The 12,782-nt window shown below is 45.3% G+C and overlaps 1 protein-coding gene across 1 annotated transcript in view; it reads left to right on the forward strand.

Moving 5' to 3' along the window:
- The first annotated feature begins 21 nt into the window (after nucleotides 1-21).
- Nucleotides 22-12,782, forward strand: part of CFAP61 (cilia and flagella associated protein 61) — an 85,335-nt gene continuing 72,574 nt past the window's right edge. The window contains exons 1-8 of the mRNA XM_056487201.1: nucleotides 22-184; nucleotides 1,979-2,127; nucleotides 2,672-2,822; nucleotides 4,169-4,245; nucleotides 4,657-4,724; nucleotides 5,775-5,916; nucleotides 9,003-9,135; nucleotides 11,058-11,211. Of these exons, the coding sequence (XP_056343176.1) occupies nucleotides 1,985-2,127; nucleotides 2,672-2,822; nucleotides 4,169-4,245; nucleotides 4,657-4,724; nucleotides 5,775-5,916; nucleotides 9,003-9,135; nucleotides 11,058-11,211 (868 nt within the window). The 5' untranslated portion in view covers nucleotides 22-184; nucleotides 1,979-1,984. The remainder of the gene's footprint in view (nucleotides 185-1,978; nucleotides 2,128-2,671; nucleotides 2,823-4,168; nucleotides 4,246-4,656; nucleotides 4,725-5,774; nucleotides 5,917-9,002; nucleotides 9,136-11,057; nucleotides 11,212-12,782) is intronic.

Raw genomic sequence — 12,782 nt, forward strand, 5'->3', positions numbered from 1 at the left:
TTGCCGCGGCAACGGCGACGCGTCTCCCCGGCGGCGGCGGCGCTGGGACCGTCCGTTCTGTCCGTGGGACCGTCCGTCCGCTCTGCCTCGTCCGTGCGCTCATCGGCTCCGTCTGTCCGTCCGTCTGTCCGGTCCTTGGGGCGGTCCGCCCGCGGTCCTTGGTGGGCAGAGCGGGTCGGGGCAGGTGAGCGCGCGCGCTCCCCGCGGGGCGCCCCCTAGCGGCTGGGGCGGCAGGGGTCCGCCCGCGCGCCTGAGGGGGGATCGCTCGCGCCCCTGAGGGAGGATCGCTCGCGCCCCTGAGGGGGGATCGCTCGCGCCCGGGGGTGGCCGTGGGCAGCGCGGGTGTCCAGCCCAGTGTCCAGTCCTGTGTCCAGCTCTGTGTCCACTCCGGTATCCAGCCCGTGTCCAGCTCTGTGTCCAGCCCGGTATCCAGCCCCGGTGTCCAACCCCCGCCCCGGTACCGCCCCCGGCCCCAGCCCACCGCGGTTGCCCCTCAGGAGCCGCCCGCAGCTCCTCACAGCGCTCCCGGCTCGGTACGTGCGCGTTCGCTGCGTTTCGGGCCGCAAACGCCCAAAAAACCGTGTGGAATCTAACTTGTGCTTTAAGAGAGCGTTTGTGCGAGGAGGCGGCAGGGAGCTGCTCCAGGTTTGGGAAGGGAGCGCCTTGTTCTGTTTGTTCTGTTTGTTCTGGGTGTCTCTGGGTGCTGCTCTGTGGGACGAATGCGGGAGTTGTTGCAGGAGCAGCGCGTTTCCTCACGACGATGGTACCTTTTTGCTGTGTAAATGCTGCTTTCGCTCCCTGCAGGCTGCCGGAGTGTTCAGTGGAGATGGGGGTGTATTTTTTTTTTTTATGTTTTGCAATAAGTTGAACAGCTGGCTGTGAAAGTGTGGCGAGCGGTTTCCTCATTGAAGTCGCCTTATTGCCGGGCCTCAGCCCGGGAGTGGCGCTTTAAAGTTCCCAGGGCTGACACTGACGCGTTTGTAGCGGGTTAATTTTGGGTTAATTTCGGGTTAATTCCAGCTCCGGTGTTGTGTTTGTCTGTGAAAGATAAGCACTGTAACTTTATCTGTATCCTAAATTCGTGAAAATCCTGCGTTTCTTTCGCTTTTCCGTTTTAGTTGTGGAATTTCTGCCTAATAGGCGAGCATCACCTTTGGGGTTGGAGTCACTGTTAGAAGTGGCTCTTGTGTTTGGGCAGTGGTGAAATTGCTCCGCTGGTTTAGGTGTGTTGGTTTAGACTTTATTTTAAATTATTTTTTTAATAGTGCTGCTATATTTTCGAACATATCTTTAAGAAAACGTCGCTTTATTTCACCTGATTGTTGGCTGCAGTAGTGAGCAGACACACACAGCTGAAAGGTGTCAGAGCCGAGGGGATAGGCACAGGAGCTTTGAGGAGCTGCTGCCCCGTGTGTTCTCGAGTTGTGCCTGGCACATTTTGTCAATGCAGAACCACAAAAATACCCTACTTTTTATTTTTTATTTTTTTAATATTTTTTTTTTCCTCATAGGAAAGCAGTTAAAACTTTGAATAGCCACAGAACTTTTAATTCCTTATGAAATTTAAGCCCTGCTGTTGACCTCGAAAGAAACTCGAGGAGCAGTTTTGGACAAAATACATTAAATTCACCTGAAGCTGCTGTTTAATCGGGATGTCGTTGCCCTGATTGTTTGCAGCTGAGCTCCCAACCTGCTTCTCCTGACTGCCCACAGCTGAGCCTCCCACTGAAGGCTTTGAGCTTTGAAGTTATGATGAGCTGGTTAGCATGCAAATGAGTAAATTGGAAAGCAGCTGTAGCCTATGGAAACAATTAATTTCCTCTGTAGGATCCCGCCGAGGCATTTCAGGTGTGTGCTGTACAGGCAGTACCTGTCTGTGTGGGGCTATGCAGGAGCCAGGCACCAACATCCACAGGGGCTGCCCCATTTGGGGTCGTTATGGAAAGCCACTCAGTGTTTTCCTTGGTTCTCAGTGCAGCCCGGGATGGCCACGCTCACCTCGTGGAGGGGAATCACGGAGGTGGTCACCGCCAGAAGGACAGAGGCACACGATGTCCCAGGCATTATCGCCCTCTTCAGCCCTGACACAGAAGACCTCTTCGGAAGGATTGATGTCACTTACCTTTTGTAAGTAATGGTGTTCTAGGTGATCACCTCTCAGGCAACTACACTTAAAATGGCAGGAAACATTCTGAGACACGGTGTGACATAATGACTTGTTGTGCTGTTTCTGAAAAAGGAAAGAAAATTTACTTTCATGTCTGTCACATGCATGGCTCTGCAAACCTGGGTCACTGCCATGGTGGATAAGGTTTAATTCTTTTGTAAAAGCTGAGAAGAAATGCTATTGAATAGCACCTGATAAAACTGTCAGCAGACAGGCTGTGTGACAGACAGGTACTGGTGGGTCACTTACGTTTTTCCCTCTAGCAAAAATCTCAGATAACAGCTGTTTGAGTAAAAAAAGAGATGTGTGGAGAAACATACAAAGGGAAGGGAATGTTTAAGTCTTGCAAATTTACTGGTATGATTGGGGATTTGAAAATCCACCTAAATTTTTATAATGCTAGAACACAAATATGTAGGACTGAAGCAACGATACCAAGTTAGCATGTGGATGATGAAGTTTTATTGAGGCCTGATCCTGAGAACCCTTAAATTGTTTTCATAGAGAATTATCAAATCTTGCTTTGACACTCTGCAATGAGAAGAATGAGATTTTAGCCCATGCTGCCTTTCTGGACTATCCAAACTGGAATATCACTGATCAGGCTGAATGGGAACCATTCCTGCATAAAAACTACCCTGACAATAAGTGCACTGTAAGTAAATGGTGTGATTGTGGTCGAGTTCTCACTTAAGACTCAGGTATCAGAAATACATGTGGGCATCTACAGACTGTTTCTGGGAAATTTGAGGGAATTTAGGTTGCAGAAGGTGATGGATTCCCTGTGAGCTCTTGTTTTTTCTAGCATAGGGTTTTTGCTAAAGGATTCAGAGGTTTATGCTTCTTCATTGGCAGGAGCTCTGAACGTTTTCTGGGGCATGACTTGATCAGATCATTGGTAAACTGCAGGTTAAATCCATGCAGGTGTGCTTTTAAAAACTGAGATCATCTGAACATGGGATTTCTGTGAAGCCTAGCTGACTGTCTTTTTCCTAGAGCACAGAAATAAGTTTCAGGGTCTGGAGTGGGATTGACCTGTGCAGAAAGGAAAAAGTGAAGACACTTTACTGGATTGGCTGGTTGCCAGCACTGTTCACAAACAGTTCCAGTCCAAGTCTGGTTTACTTGATGTCCTCTCAGACCTCAACAGTAATATATTTTTTTTTAATTTCTTCTCTTTGCTTCTGAAAAACAAACAAACAGCCTGATTTTTAGGGATGTCTTTTGATGTTTGTTACAATAGGTTGTCATCCTGATGCTGGTCCTGCTGGTACTGCAGCTTCTATTGAAATCATTCTTGCTCTTAAATTGCTGAAGTTTATTGGTGCCTCTAGCTATGGTGTTTTAATAGACTATGATACTATTCAAAAGATCTCAGGTTTTCCATTTCAAGTATTTTTATCTACAGGCAGACATTCACTGCCCCAGCACTTATAATTAAGATGCCAGGGAGCAGCTGATTTAATAGCCCTTGCCATTCCAGCACAGGGGTTTTCCATGTTCACTGGAGGTGCACAACATAAAGGTGGCTGTTAGTCTGCCCTGTTTCTGCCTGGTATTTGTCTGTCTCATGATGTCATCTTAAAATTTGTAAATTTTCTTACTTCCTTTAAAGAAAAAACACTTTAGGATTATGAGAAGCGTGTGGGCTTTTGGCATGAGGGTTTTTTTTAAACCTAAGAAGAGTGTCTTTGTCAGACACGTTGAATGTCTAATGTGATTGAATGTTGTTAGTCGAGAGTTAATACTGTTCAATGTGAAATGTACAGTGTATATTGCAGTCAAACCATAGTAAACTGAGTAGAAAGAAAAAATGTTGCAGAAGCACCAAATGATACAAAGCACTTTATTCAGTTTTACCCACACATACTTTGAACTCATGTATATTTTGGTGCTCCGAGTGCAGATCATGTATGTTGGAAATGTATGTGGACTAATACTTAGGCTGGTGGAATAAATGTGAGCTGCATGGTGTGTAGACTTTGACTCCTCGTTTTGTAGCCTCTGAACACGCTCTTCGTGCATCTCTTTGTGGCAAAGGAAGAATATGCAGCTGGATGTTCCCAAGAAATTGTTAGGTGAGTCTCTGTGTAGCCTTGGGTAGTGAAGCATGTGCCCTCTCCTGCTGTCAAGTCACATTTGTCAAGTCAAGCCATCTCATCCACATGCCATGTCAGAGATCTGCCAGCAAAGGCCTGGTATCTTAAATATTTCACCACTGGGAAACTGCTATTATAAAAAGAGGGTGTTGGAAATGTGAAGATTGTTTTCTTCTACCTTACTTCTTTCAAATTTCCCAATCAAAATTACCCAGATGAATTTGACATGATATTGTTTGTCAGAAATGTTTTACTTGTTTAGCCATGTGGATTTATGAAGGAAGGTTAGAGACACTGGAGAGAAAAAAAGGTATATATTAAAAAACTATCTGCTGTCTGTCATTGCTGGGTGTGATGATCAAAGACTGAACATGTTTGTTGTTTGTCCAGGAGCGCTTTCATCTTACTACCAGAACTGCAGTATATACTTCTCTTTATTCCACCTGAGGAGAGGTTAGGTAAGGATTTAATACTGTTTTATTCTGTGAGAGTAAAATATTCATAATAAAATATTCAGTGAGAGCAATTGCAAACCTAATTAATATGCACTGTGAGCTCATTGTGGTGTTCTTTTTTTGATACTGAGAGCAGGTATCAGTTTCTAGACATGTGGAAAACATAATCTAAAAGTATCTTCTTGTGAAGGTCCCATGTGCAAGAGGTACCTGTGGTTCCATGCTCACTCCAGCAGCCATTCAGCAGTCTGTCTATTCCCTGCAATCTTTAAATTTGCCAAAATAGGACATCAGAAAGGAGTAAAGATCTCAAAAATCAATTCCTACAAGTTTTGTGAAGATTACTGAGTGAATAGAGCCAAGAGATTTGAAATTTGGCACTTTCTCTTAATTAGCCAAGCCAGTGCAGATTGGAAGAGGACACATTGGTGGGACTCAGAGGGGCTGCTGGAAACATGGAAGCAAACTCTGATTATTTCATGTAGAGCAGAGGTACAAAGGTGGAGAATACACATGTTAATCAGAGAACAGCACCAGACTTGGACTTGTGGTCCTGAACTCAGACTAATAAACCAAGCATGCACTTAATTGAGCTGAGAAGGGAGCTGGAACTTTTCTGCCAGCTATTAGACATGTTGGTTACAAGTCACACTGAAAGACTGTAGTGGTGTCTCAACTAAAGAAAATAGGGTTGAATGAAGGGTTTTGCCAAATCCACCCTGGCAACCAACATCAGCTTTCCTTCAGCATTGTGAGTCCTGACAGAGCTTCTCCAGAGGCACAGAGAATTGGCTGTATTATTTTTGTAGGGATTGGATACTACCAGTTTCTGATTGCTTTGAAGCTTATTCAGATTTGGAATGCTGGATTAATTAAATGACTTTGGTGACAATTCTCACATGTTTATACTGCTGTCCTTTCAGCCTCATTGCCTAACTTAAAAGACTTGGAGCATTTTGCTATCTGGTTTAAGTTTGAAACTCCATTTTCCTCAGACAGTTTTGCTGCTGATTTAAAGCTTGCATAATGAAGTTTCTGTGTTGGCCTTGACAGGTTTTAGCCATTCAGAGCTGGACATGGGGGATGTCTTTGAAAGGATGCTGCCTGCTGCAGGCTCACCCATGGAGAGAGGTTTCTCCTTGCTGGCGTGCGCCAGGCGTCGCTGCCACCCTCAGCTGTATGTGCGCCAGGCCAGGTAACGCAGCCCCTCGTCTGCTGCCCTGAGCACAGCTGCCTGGGCAGCCGGAGCCTTTTCCTTCTTGGGCTTGCACATAGCTTGGCTTGACTGCTCTGGTTTTCTGTGGTAACCAAAGCTGGTACTTCTGGCATTATACTGGGTTTGTTCTGTTTAATCACAAGATGTATTTTTATTTTTTTTTTAGTTAGCTGTGTAGGAAGACTGGGTTTTGTCAGTGGTGTTTATTCTGTGATCCACTGGCCGAGTTAGACCACTGTGTGTTTTAGGGAGTGCATGTGGTTTCCAGGTTTCTTGAAGCCTCTTCCAACTTGTTTTTAATTTTCTCATTATCTCATGTTGAACAGTCAAGCAAAGCTTGAGTAGGAAGGCCTGTTACCAAAAAGAAGTAAGTAAGACCAGAGAATCCCTACTTCCAGTAGTCTTTCAGACATGGACCTGCAGCTTGTGCTCTTCCTGTTGCTCGACTTTTGGACATTTTAAGGAAAAGGTCTGAGACCGACCTTTGACACTTCACATCCTCCTGCTGTAGCTCTGGGTATTTCAATATGTTAAAAACTCTTTCATACTAATTCAATGTACAATTGTTAGGCTTTTTGAGTGTTTCTTGTGAGTTGTCTACCACCTATCATTAAGTGAATGGACTTTTATACAGAGAAGGTGTCACTAGGTGAGTTAATGACTGGAGATATGAAGTCTTTCCATCCTTCAGTGTTGTCCATCGGTAGATAACGGGTGTAGCTACTTTCTGTTTGCAGAAGGAGCTCTGCCTTTCCCCTCAGTCTGCATTCACCTCTGTGCTGCAGTGGCATCCATAGTAACAGTGAGGAGCCCTTGGAGACTCCCCTGTGGATGTGGTCTGCAGCCACCTGCCTAGCAACGTGTTCTGGGGAGCAGAGATTAGGGTAATCTGTGCCTCTTCCCCTGCTTACAGAGGGGAAAAGCAGCTGTGAACTGATACTTGAACTATCCCTTTGGCCTCCACAATGTGAGATGTCAGCAGTGTGCCAGAATGCAGCCTGCTAAACTTTGTGTCTTGTCTAGGTCCTGCCATTCTTGAGTTTGTGCCCTCTAGGCAAGAGTCAAATTTGCAGCTCTGTGCTTGTGCTCACAGTAGAGGAATTTTGTGGCATTTTTACATTGGAAAGCTTATTGGGGTTTGGAGGGTTTCTTATTAAAAGACGATAGTACTGGTGGAAGATACTAAAAGCAGAATAAAGAAGTTAAAATGGTTGTGTTCCTACAGTGTAGCATGCAGAGAGATGAGTGGGTGTGTGCAGAGTCCCATTGACTGTCACAGGGTCAGTCTGCAGGAGCTGCCATCTGCACCTTTGTGTGTGGCCTTGTCCTGTGTACCACAGAGCAGAGTGACATAGGGCACTCAGAGCATTTGGTACAGCATTTCATTTGGAGGAGGGGTGTGTCTGTTATGGACCCCACCAAATAACAGTGTTCAATTAGGATATGGTCTCATTATGTTAGCCTCTTCGTTTGAGGTTTGATAGCTTATTAACAGATTTGCTGTACTAATTAATTGTGCTGAGGTGGTGATGTTCTGATAATAGAAAACCTCACCACAGATTTTGCCTTGGGATACTCCCTGTGAAGGAGGTGAGGGTAACCCTTTTGATCTGAGGGATAAAGAATGAGTTACTGTGAGTTTTTACAGAGTTTTCATTGTTACTGGAGCCAAACTTTAGTTGAGGAGAAAAAAAAGCAGGAAAAAGGTCAGAATCCAAGGGGTCCCTAGCCTTGGTTACAGAGGTGGTCCTACCCAGAGGTCACATCCATTCTGGTGTACAGGAGCAGCAAAAGCATCCAGAGACCCTCTGACCACCTCTCCTGTGCTGGAGTCAGGCAGTGCTTGGGAACTCGGACAGTGTTTGGTACAATGAGAAACAGAGCCTCTTTTGCCCAGCTGTGCTTTCTTTAAGGGTCTTTCCAAATCCAGAAACATGTAGAGTGGCACTGAGAATCTGTTTATTGTTTCTGGTTCCTGCCTGTGTGGAACAATGATCTCCAACTTACAGGTATCCCATGCAGGCACTTCCCTACCTGAGCAGTGGGACTCTGGAACAAAAAGGGAGCTTTCCCCAAAACACAGGGAAGAGCTGAAGTTCCTGATTCTCCCTGCAGCAGCAGGTTTGTGCATCCCTGACAAGCGAGGGAAGCGCTGCAGGCAGGTCCCAGTTCCTGTGCAGGAGGAGGTTTGTGCATCCCAGGCAGAAGGAGCCGCGGGCCGGTCCCGGTTCCCGTGCAGGAGGATGTTTGTCCATCCCGAGCAGGTGAAGGAGCCCCGGTTCCCGTGCCCGGCGGGGCCGCCAGGTGGCGGCAGAGACCGCGCGGGCTCCGCCTGCTCCGGTGTCCCCGCGCGGAGCCCGCATCGGGCCGGGCTCCTGGTTGGTGTGACAGCCGAGGGAGCCGGCTGCTCCCGGCCCGGAGCAGGGAGGGTTTCCCCTGCAGTTTGTTGCAGTTGTTCCTTCTGGCAGCCCCAGTTTCATCTTTGCTGCCTTTGGTTGCACCACTCAATTCCGGCATTTTTCCAAGAGATAAATACAAGTGGCTTCGTGTTATTGATAGCAGTTGAGTGTTAGAGCTGCCTTCATGCTATAGTCTCAGCATGGCTGACTGATGAATTCTACCACTGTTCTGGTAAAAGTGCTTATTCAGAGTTACATTGATCCTGTCTATGAACAGCAGTCTAGTGGGAAAGAGTCTCTGTTGCCTGTTTAAATAAAAATCCATGTAGGTTGGAACCTGTATGAGTGCTCCACTACAGTCATAGGAGAGTGAGGCAGAATTTTCAACTGGGATTTCCACGTATTTTCTTAGGGGAAGAGAAACATCTCCATTGGGCAGTGCAGATTTTGGTGGGTTCTGCTGGCTTTTAGGTGTGGTTGTCTCTCTGGTGCTGGGACTCTCACTTTAGTATGCCCTGGGGATGTGCCCTAGGGGAAGTGATTTGAGGGTGCAGGCTTTGGAACAAGTATTTGTAATATTTTTCCAAATGTTAATGGAGTAGAACAGAAGTATCAGGGCCTATTAATGGCAGAGCCTTAGGATATGACCTGATCTCTTTTTTGTAGGTTGGAAGATTATGATGATCTCATGCTAATCTGGACACCTCAAAGTGAGACTCTGAAGGAAACCTATGGTGAACATGACCTTGTTGATCTCATAGAACGTGAAGGTGAAGAAAAACAGGCAGCTGTTTGTGAGGTCAGTCTGCCATGAGCTCTGGTTTTGTCTAATCCTAGCCTTAGTGATGTCCTGAGTGACAGCTTACTCTAGCTCAGGGAATGAAATCAGCAACCCACCTGTGGAGGGTAGAATTCATGCTCTATACCCACACAGTGCCCTTCTCAGTGTAGTTTGTGTCTGTCCTCAGGAGTGATGTTGCCAGTTCAGAAATGAAGCAGCAATTCCCAGTTCTGGTGCAGATTAATTTCAAGTAATTTGGACAGACCATCTTGATTAAGCCATGTTGTCATTTTAGACATTTGCATTATAGGTGACCTGTTTTCATTCCCAGTGAAGGCTGATATTGCATATGAAAATGAATAGCCAGTAATCCTTTCACAGTTTAAAGTCCTGTAGATAATCTTTCTTTCTCTTGGCTCGAATGGATTTTTGCTGAAACGAAGACAGACCCAGGAATTAATTTAAACAAGGAAGGAGTGGTAATAATTATCCTGCAGAAAATTCCTGTTTTGATTTTCGTGTGTTGGTAATTGTGCATGGTAGTGCAAGCTGATAGGCAATATAATCTCCTTAATTCCTGAAGTCTGCTTTTTGCAGCAAATGGTTTTATAATATTGCAACATGCAATCACTGCCATTGGGAGCCAAATGGGAAACAGTGCACCATTAGTGTAAGGGCACACTGCAGAGGCTGCTGCTGTAAATGATCCCTTCCAGTGGCACCAGAGCTCCATGTGAGACCACCAAAAGGTCTTGCAGGCCCCCGGCTGATCCGAGCTGCGCTGCCACGGCGGGCTGGGGAGGCAGCTCCACGCAGTCCGTGATGGATGCCAGCTTTCCCTGTGGAGAAGGAAGCTGGCAGCCTCTTTTTGCACATATGGTAGATGGATTGGTTAATCAGCCTCTGCTGAGCCTTGGGCCTGAAAATTACACAGCAGCCAGGCAACTGCGGCGCCCCGGCTTTGTTGGTTACGCAAACAAGGCAAACAAACAATCACTTGTTGTTTGAGGGCAGAAAAATTAAACGTCACACTTTTTTCAAGTCTTTATTGAAGTGCTGATGGCTTGATAAAACAGCTGTACAAATCCAGCCTTTGAGTTTTCATTAGGTTTATAAAGGCTTTCATTATGTGTATTGAGGAGGAAAGAAAATGTGTTTTGATAATGTGTTTCACCAGAAAGTTGCATACTCTGCTAAAAATTTAAGAGCTTCCTTCTTGTGTCAGGTTAAAGCCAGAAGCTCTTCAGCATGCCGCTTCTCCCTGGTCCCAGTGTGTGTCTTCTGAGGACTGTGGGTGCCAGCATTGCAGGGATCCCATCACTTTCATGTTTGCCAGGGCATTTGGGTTTTAAGACTAGCTCTTGGATTTTTTCAGAACACAGAAATATTTGGGGCTTATATGTGCTGCAGATAATGCATACTGCATTAGGTACTCCTTATACATAATTTATTTATTGAGTTGTTGATTTCTTAGGAGAATAAGATATACTCTTCGGTTTCAGCCCAATTTGGGTCCAAATTAGTGCCCAGTAATGAGTCACCTATTACAGCTAACTGAATGCAGGTTCTATTTCAGCTGCACTGTAACTTTAAACAAAATTATATGTTTTTGGAAGTGTATTGTGTATTTGCCATAAGAAATGTTTTACTAATACTCCAGGCCATTATTTGGCCCATATATATAAACCTAATACTTTTGCAAGTCATACTAAAAAAAGAATTAGAACATCTACTGTAGATGTCCTAATACATTCATTACAAGGAAAAAATAAAAGAGGATCTTTAATTTTTGCTGAAATCATTCCATTTGCTGAAATGTTCCATTATGTACAGTTAGAGATGGAACATAAAAGTTAATGTTTCAGAAATTTTTTTGTTCACTTTTTTTGTCCTGGCCCAGAACCTAGACAGGTTTGTGTGACATGGCTTTTATCTTCCAGGTTGGTGGCACTGCAGTAGGATTCATGAGTTTATGTTCTCACGTGAACACTTCCTTGTTTCAAGATTGTTTTGACCTGGGGCCTTTCCATGGGCTCTGTAAACCACACCCTGAGGATATTCTCAAAGTGCCTCGGAAGCCAAGCATTCAAGGAGGTATCTATGTTCTAAAGTGCTAAATAAATTCAAGGTGTGTTTGTGTCTAGCTTCTGAGTAGGTTCTGCAGGAGGTCAGAAAAGGATACATAGGTTTACTAGCAAGAAAACACAAATCAACATACCTGTTTTGGAAGCAGGATGCCTGCTGTTTTTTAATTGAGGAGGGGAATTTTGATAGCCCTGATCTGTGACTCAGAAGTGATTGTGCTTGTGGGGAGCTGGCCTGTACCAGCTGTGGGATAAATGTAGGCTTCAAGTTTCAGAAAGCTGTTGTGTGGGGTTTACTGTCTCTCTTGTGCTGTTAAAGGAAGAGGTGATTGTACAATCTGGTGGTGAGATGAGGTCTGTCAGTAGCTGAGCAGCTGGCTAACTGTGCCTGTTATGTTGTCCTGTTGACTCATGTCATCTTTTTCCCTTGTGGTTCAGCTTCTGCTCTTTGCTTACTGTTTGCAGTCTCCTGGGTTACAAGATTTTGGGTGATTAGGGGTTGTCTCTTTATTCCACTTTTATATTGGGCCTGATGCAGCAACACATGTGCAAGTCACCTTCCTGCAAGTGATAAAAACCAGTAGCACAAATATCTCACCTGTTTGTTGAACAGAAGTGTCATGTAAATGATTTACAGTCGTTGTCTTTATTTTTCAGTGTCAAAGGGCTTTTTGTGCAGAAGGGCAACACTTTGCTATCTGCTAATTATCAGTAGTGGAATAAAGCCCCTCCACCATTAGGCTGTTGGGTATCTGCTTTTCTGAACACAAAGCAGCAGGCATAAAAGGCAACCAGGGAGCTGCAGGGCTGTCACCAGCTGGTACCTCCAAGCTGGCAGTCACAGAACAGAAAAGGGAGAGAAACTGGTCTCTTGCTGCTCCCCTGCACACAGGAGATGGAGGAAGCTGCCTGTTTGATCCTGTGCTCCTGCAGCTCCTGGGGTATTAGTCCAGAGGAGGTGACAGACATGGCTAGGAGGAGGAATGGGACTGAGGAGCCCAGTCCTGGGCTGTCTGCTCTGGGTGACCCTGCTTGAGCAGGGGCTTGGGCAAGGTGACCAAAGCAGAGCTCCTTCCCTTACCCAGCCTTACCCATCCCAGGGCTGTTCTGGTGCAGGTGTCCTTCCTTCTCCAGACTGCAAGCTGTAGGTCTGTGTTTTGTGGCAAGCTCTGTGCTGCTGAGCTTTTCAGTGAGTATGTGGTTACACAGTTTGACAATACAGCTGTTACATGTTTCGAGAATTTAGGAAATCTATGGGACTTGTTCTAAATGTTAAAACTTAGCATGAGCAGCTGTTCAGTTTCTTGAGAATCTGGCATCTGAGTGCTTTTTAGAAATATTTTAGGCAGCATGGTTAGCTGTCCTGTGAATCTCTCTCCCTTATTTTCTCTCTTCATTTAAAAAATTTACTTTATTAGTTTTGATGGTAGTTGCAGTCCTGTGGGTTGCCTTCAGGTAAGATTTCTTAAAGTGGTAGTATCCCTTTATTTGGAATGACCAGGGCAGCTCTGAGGAAAAATAATTATTTGTAGACTTCTGGGTATCTTGAGTGCAAATCATTAATGATGTAACCATGAGGAG

This window comes from Oenanthe melanoleuca, chromosome 3 (genome assembly GCF_029582105.1).
Source record: "Oenanthe melanoleuca isolate GR-GAL-2019-014 chromosome 3, OMel1.0, whole genome shotgun sequence".
In the NCBI taxonomy this organism is placed as follows: Eukaryota; Metazoa; Chordata; class Aves; order Passeriformes; family Muscicapidae; genus Oenanthe; species Oenanthe melanoleuca.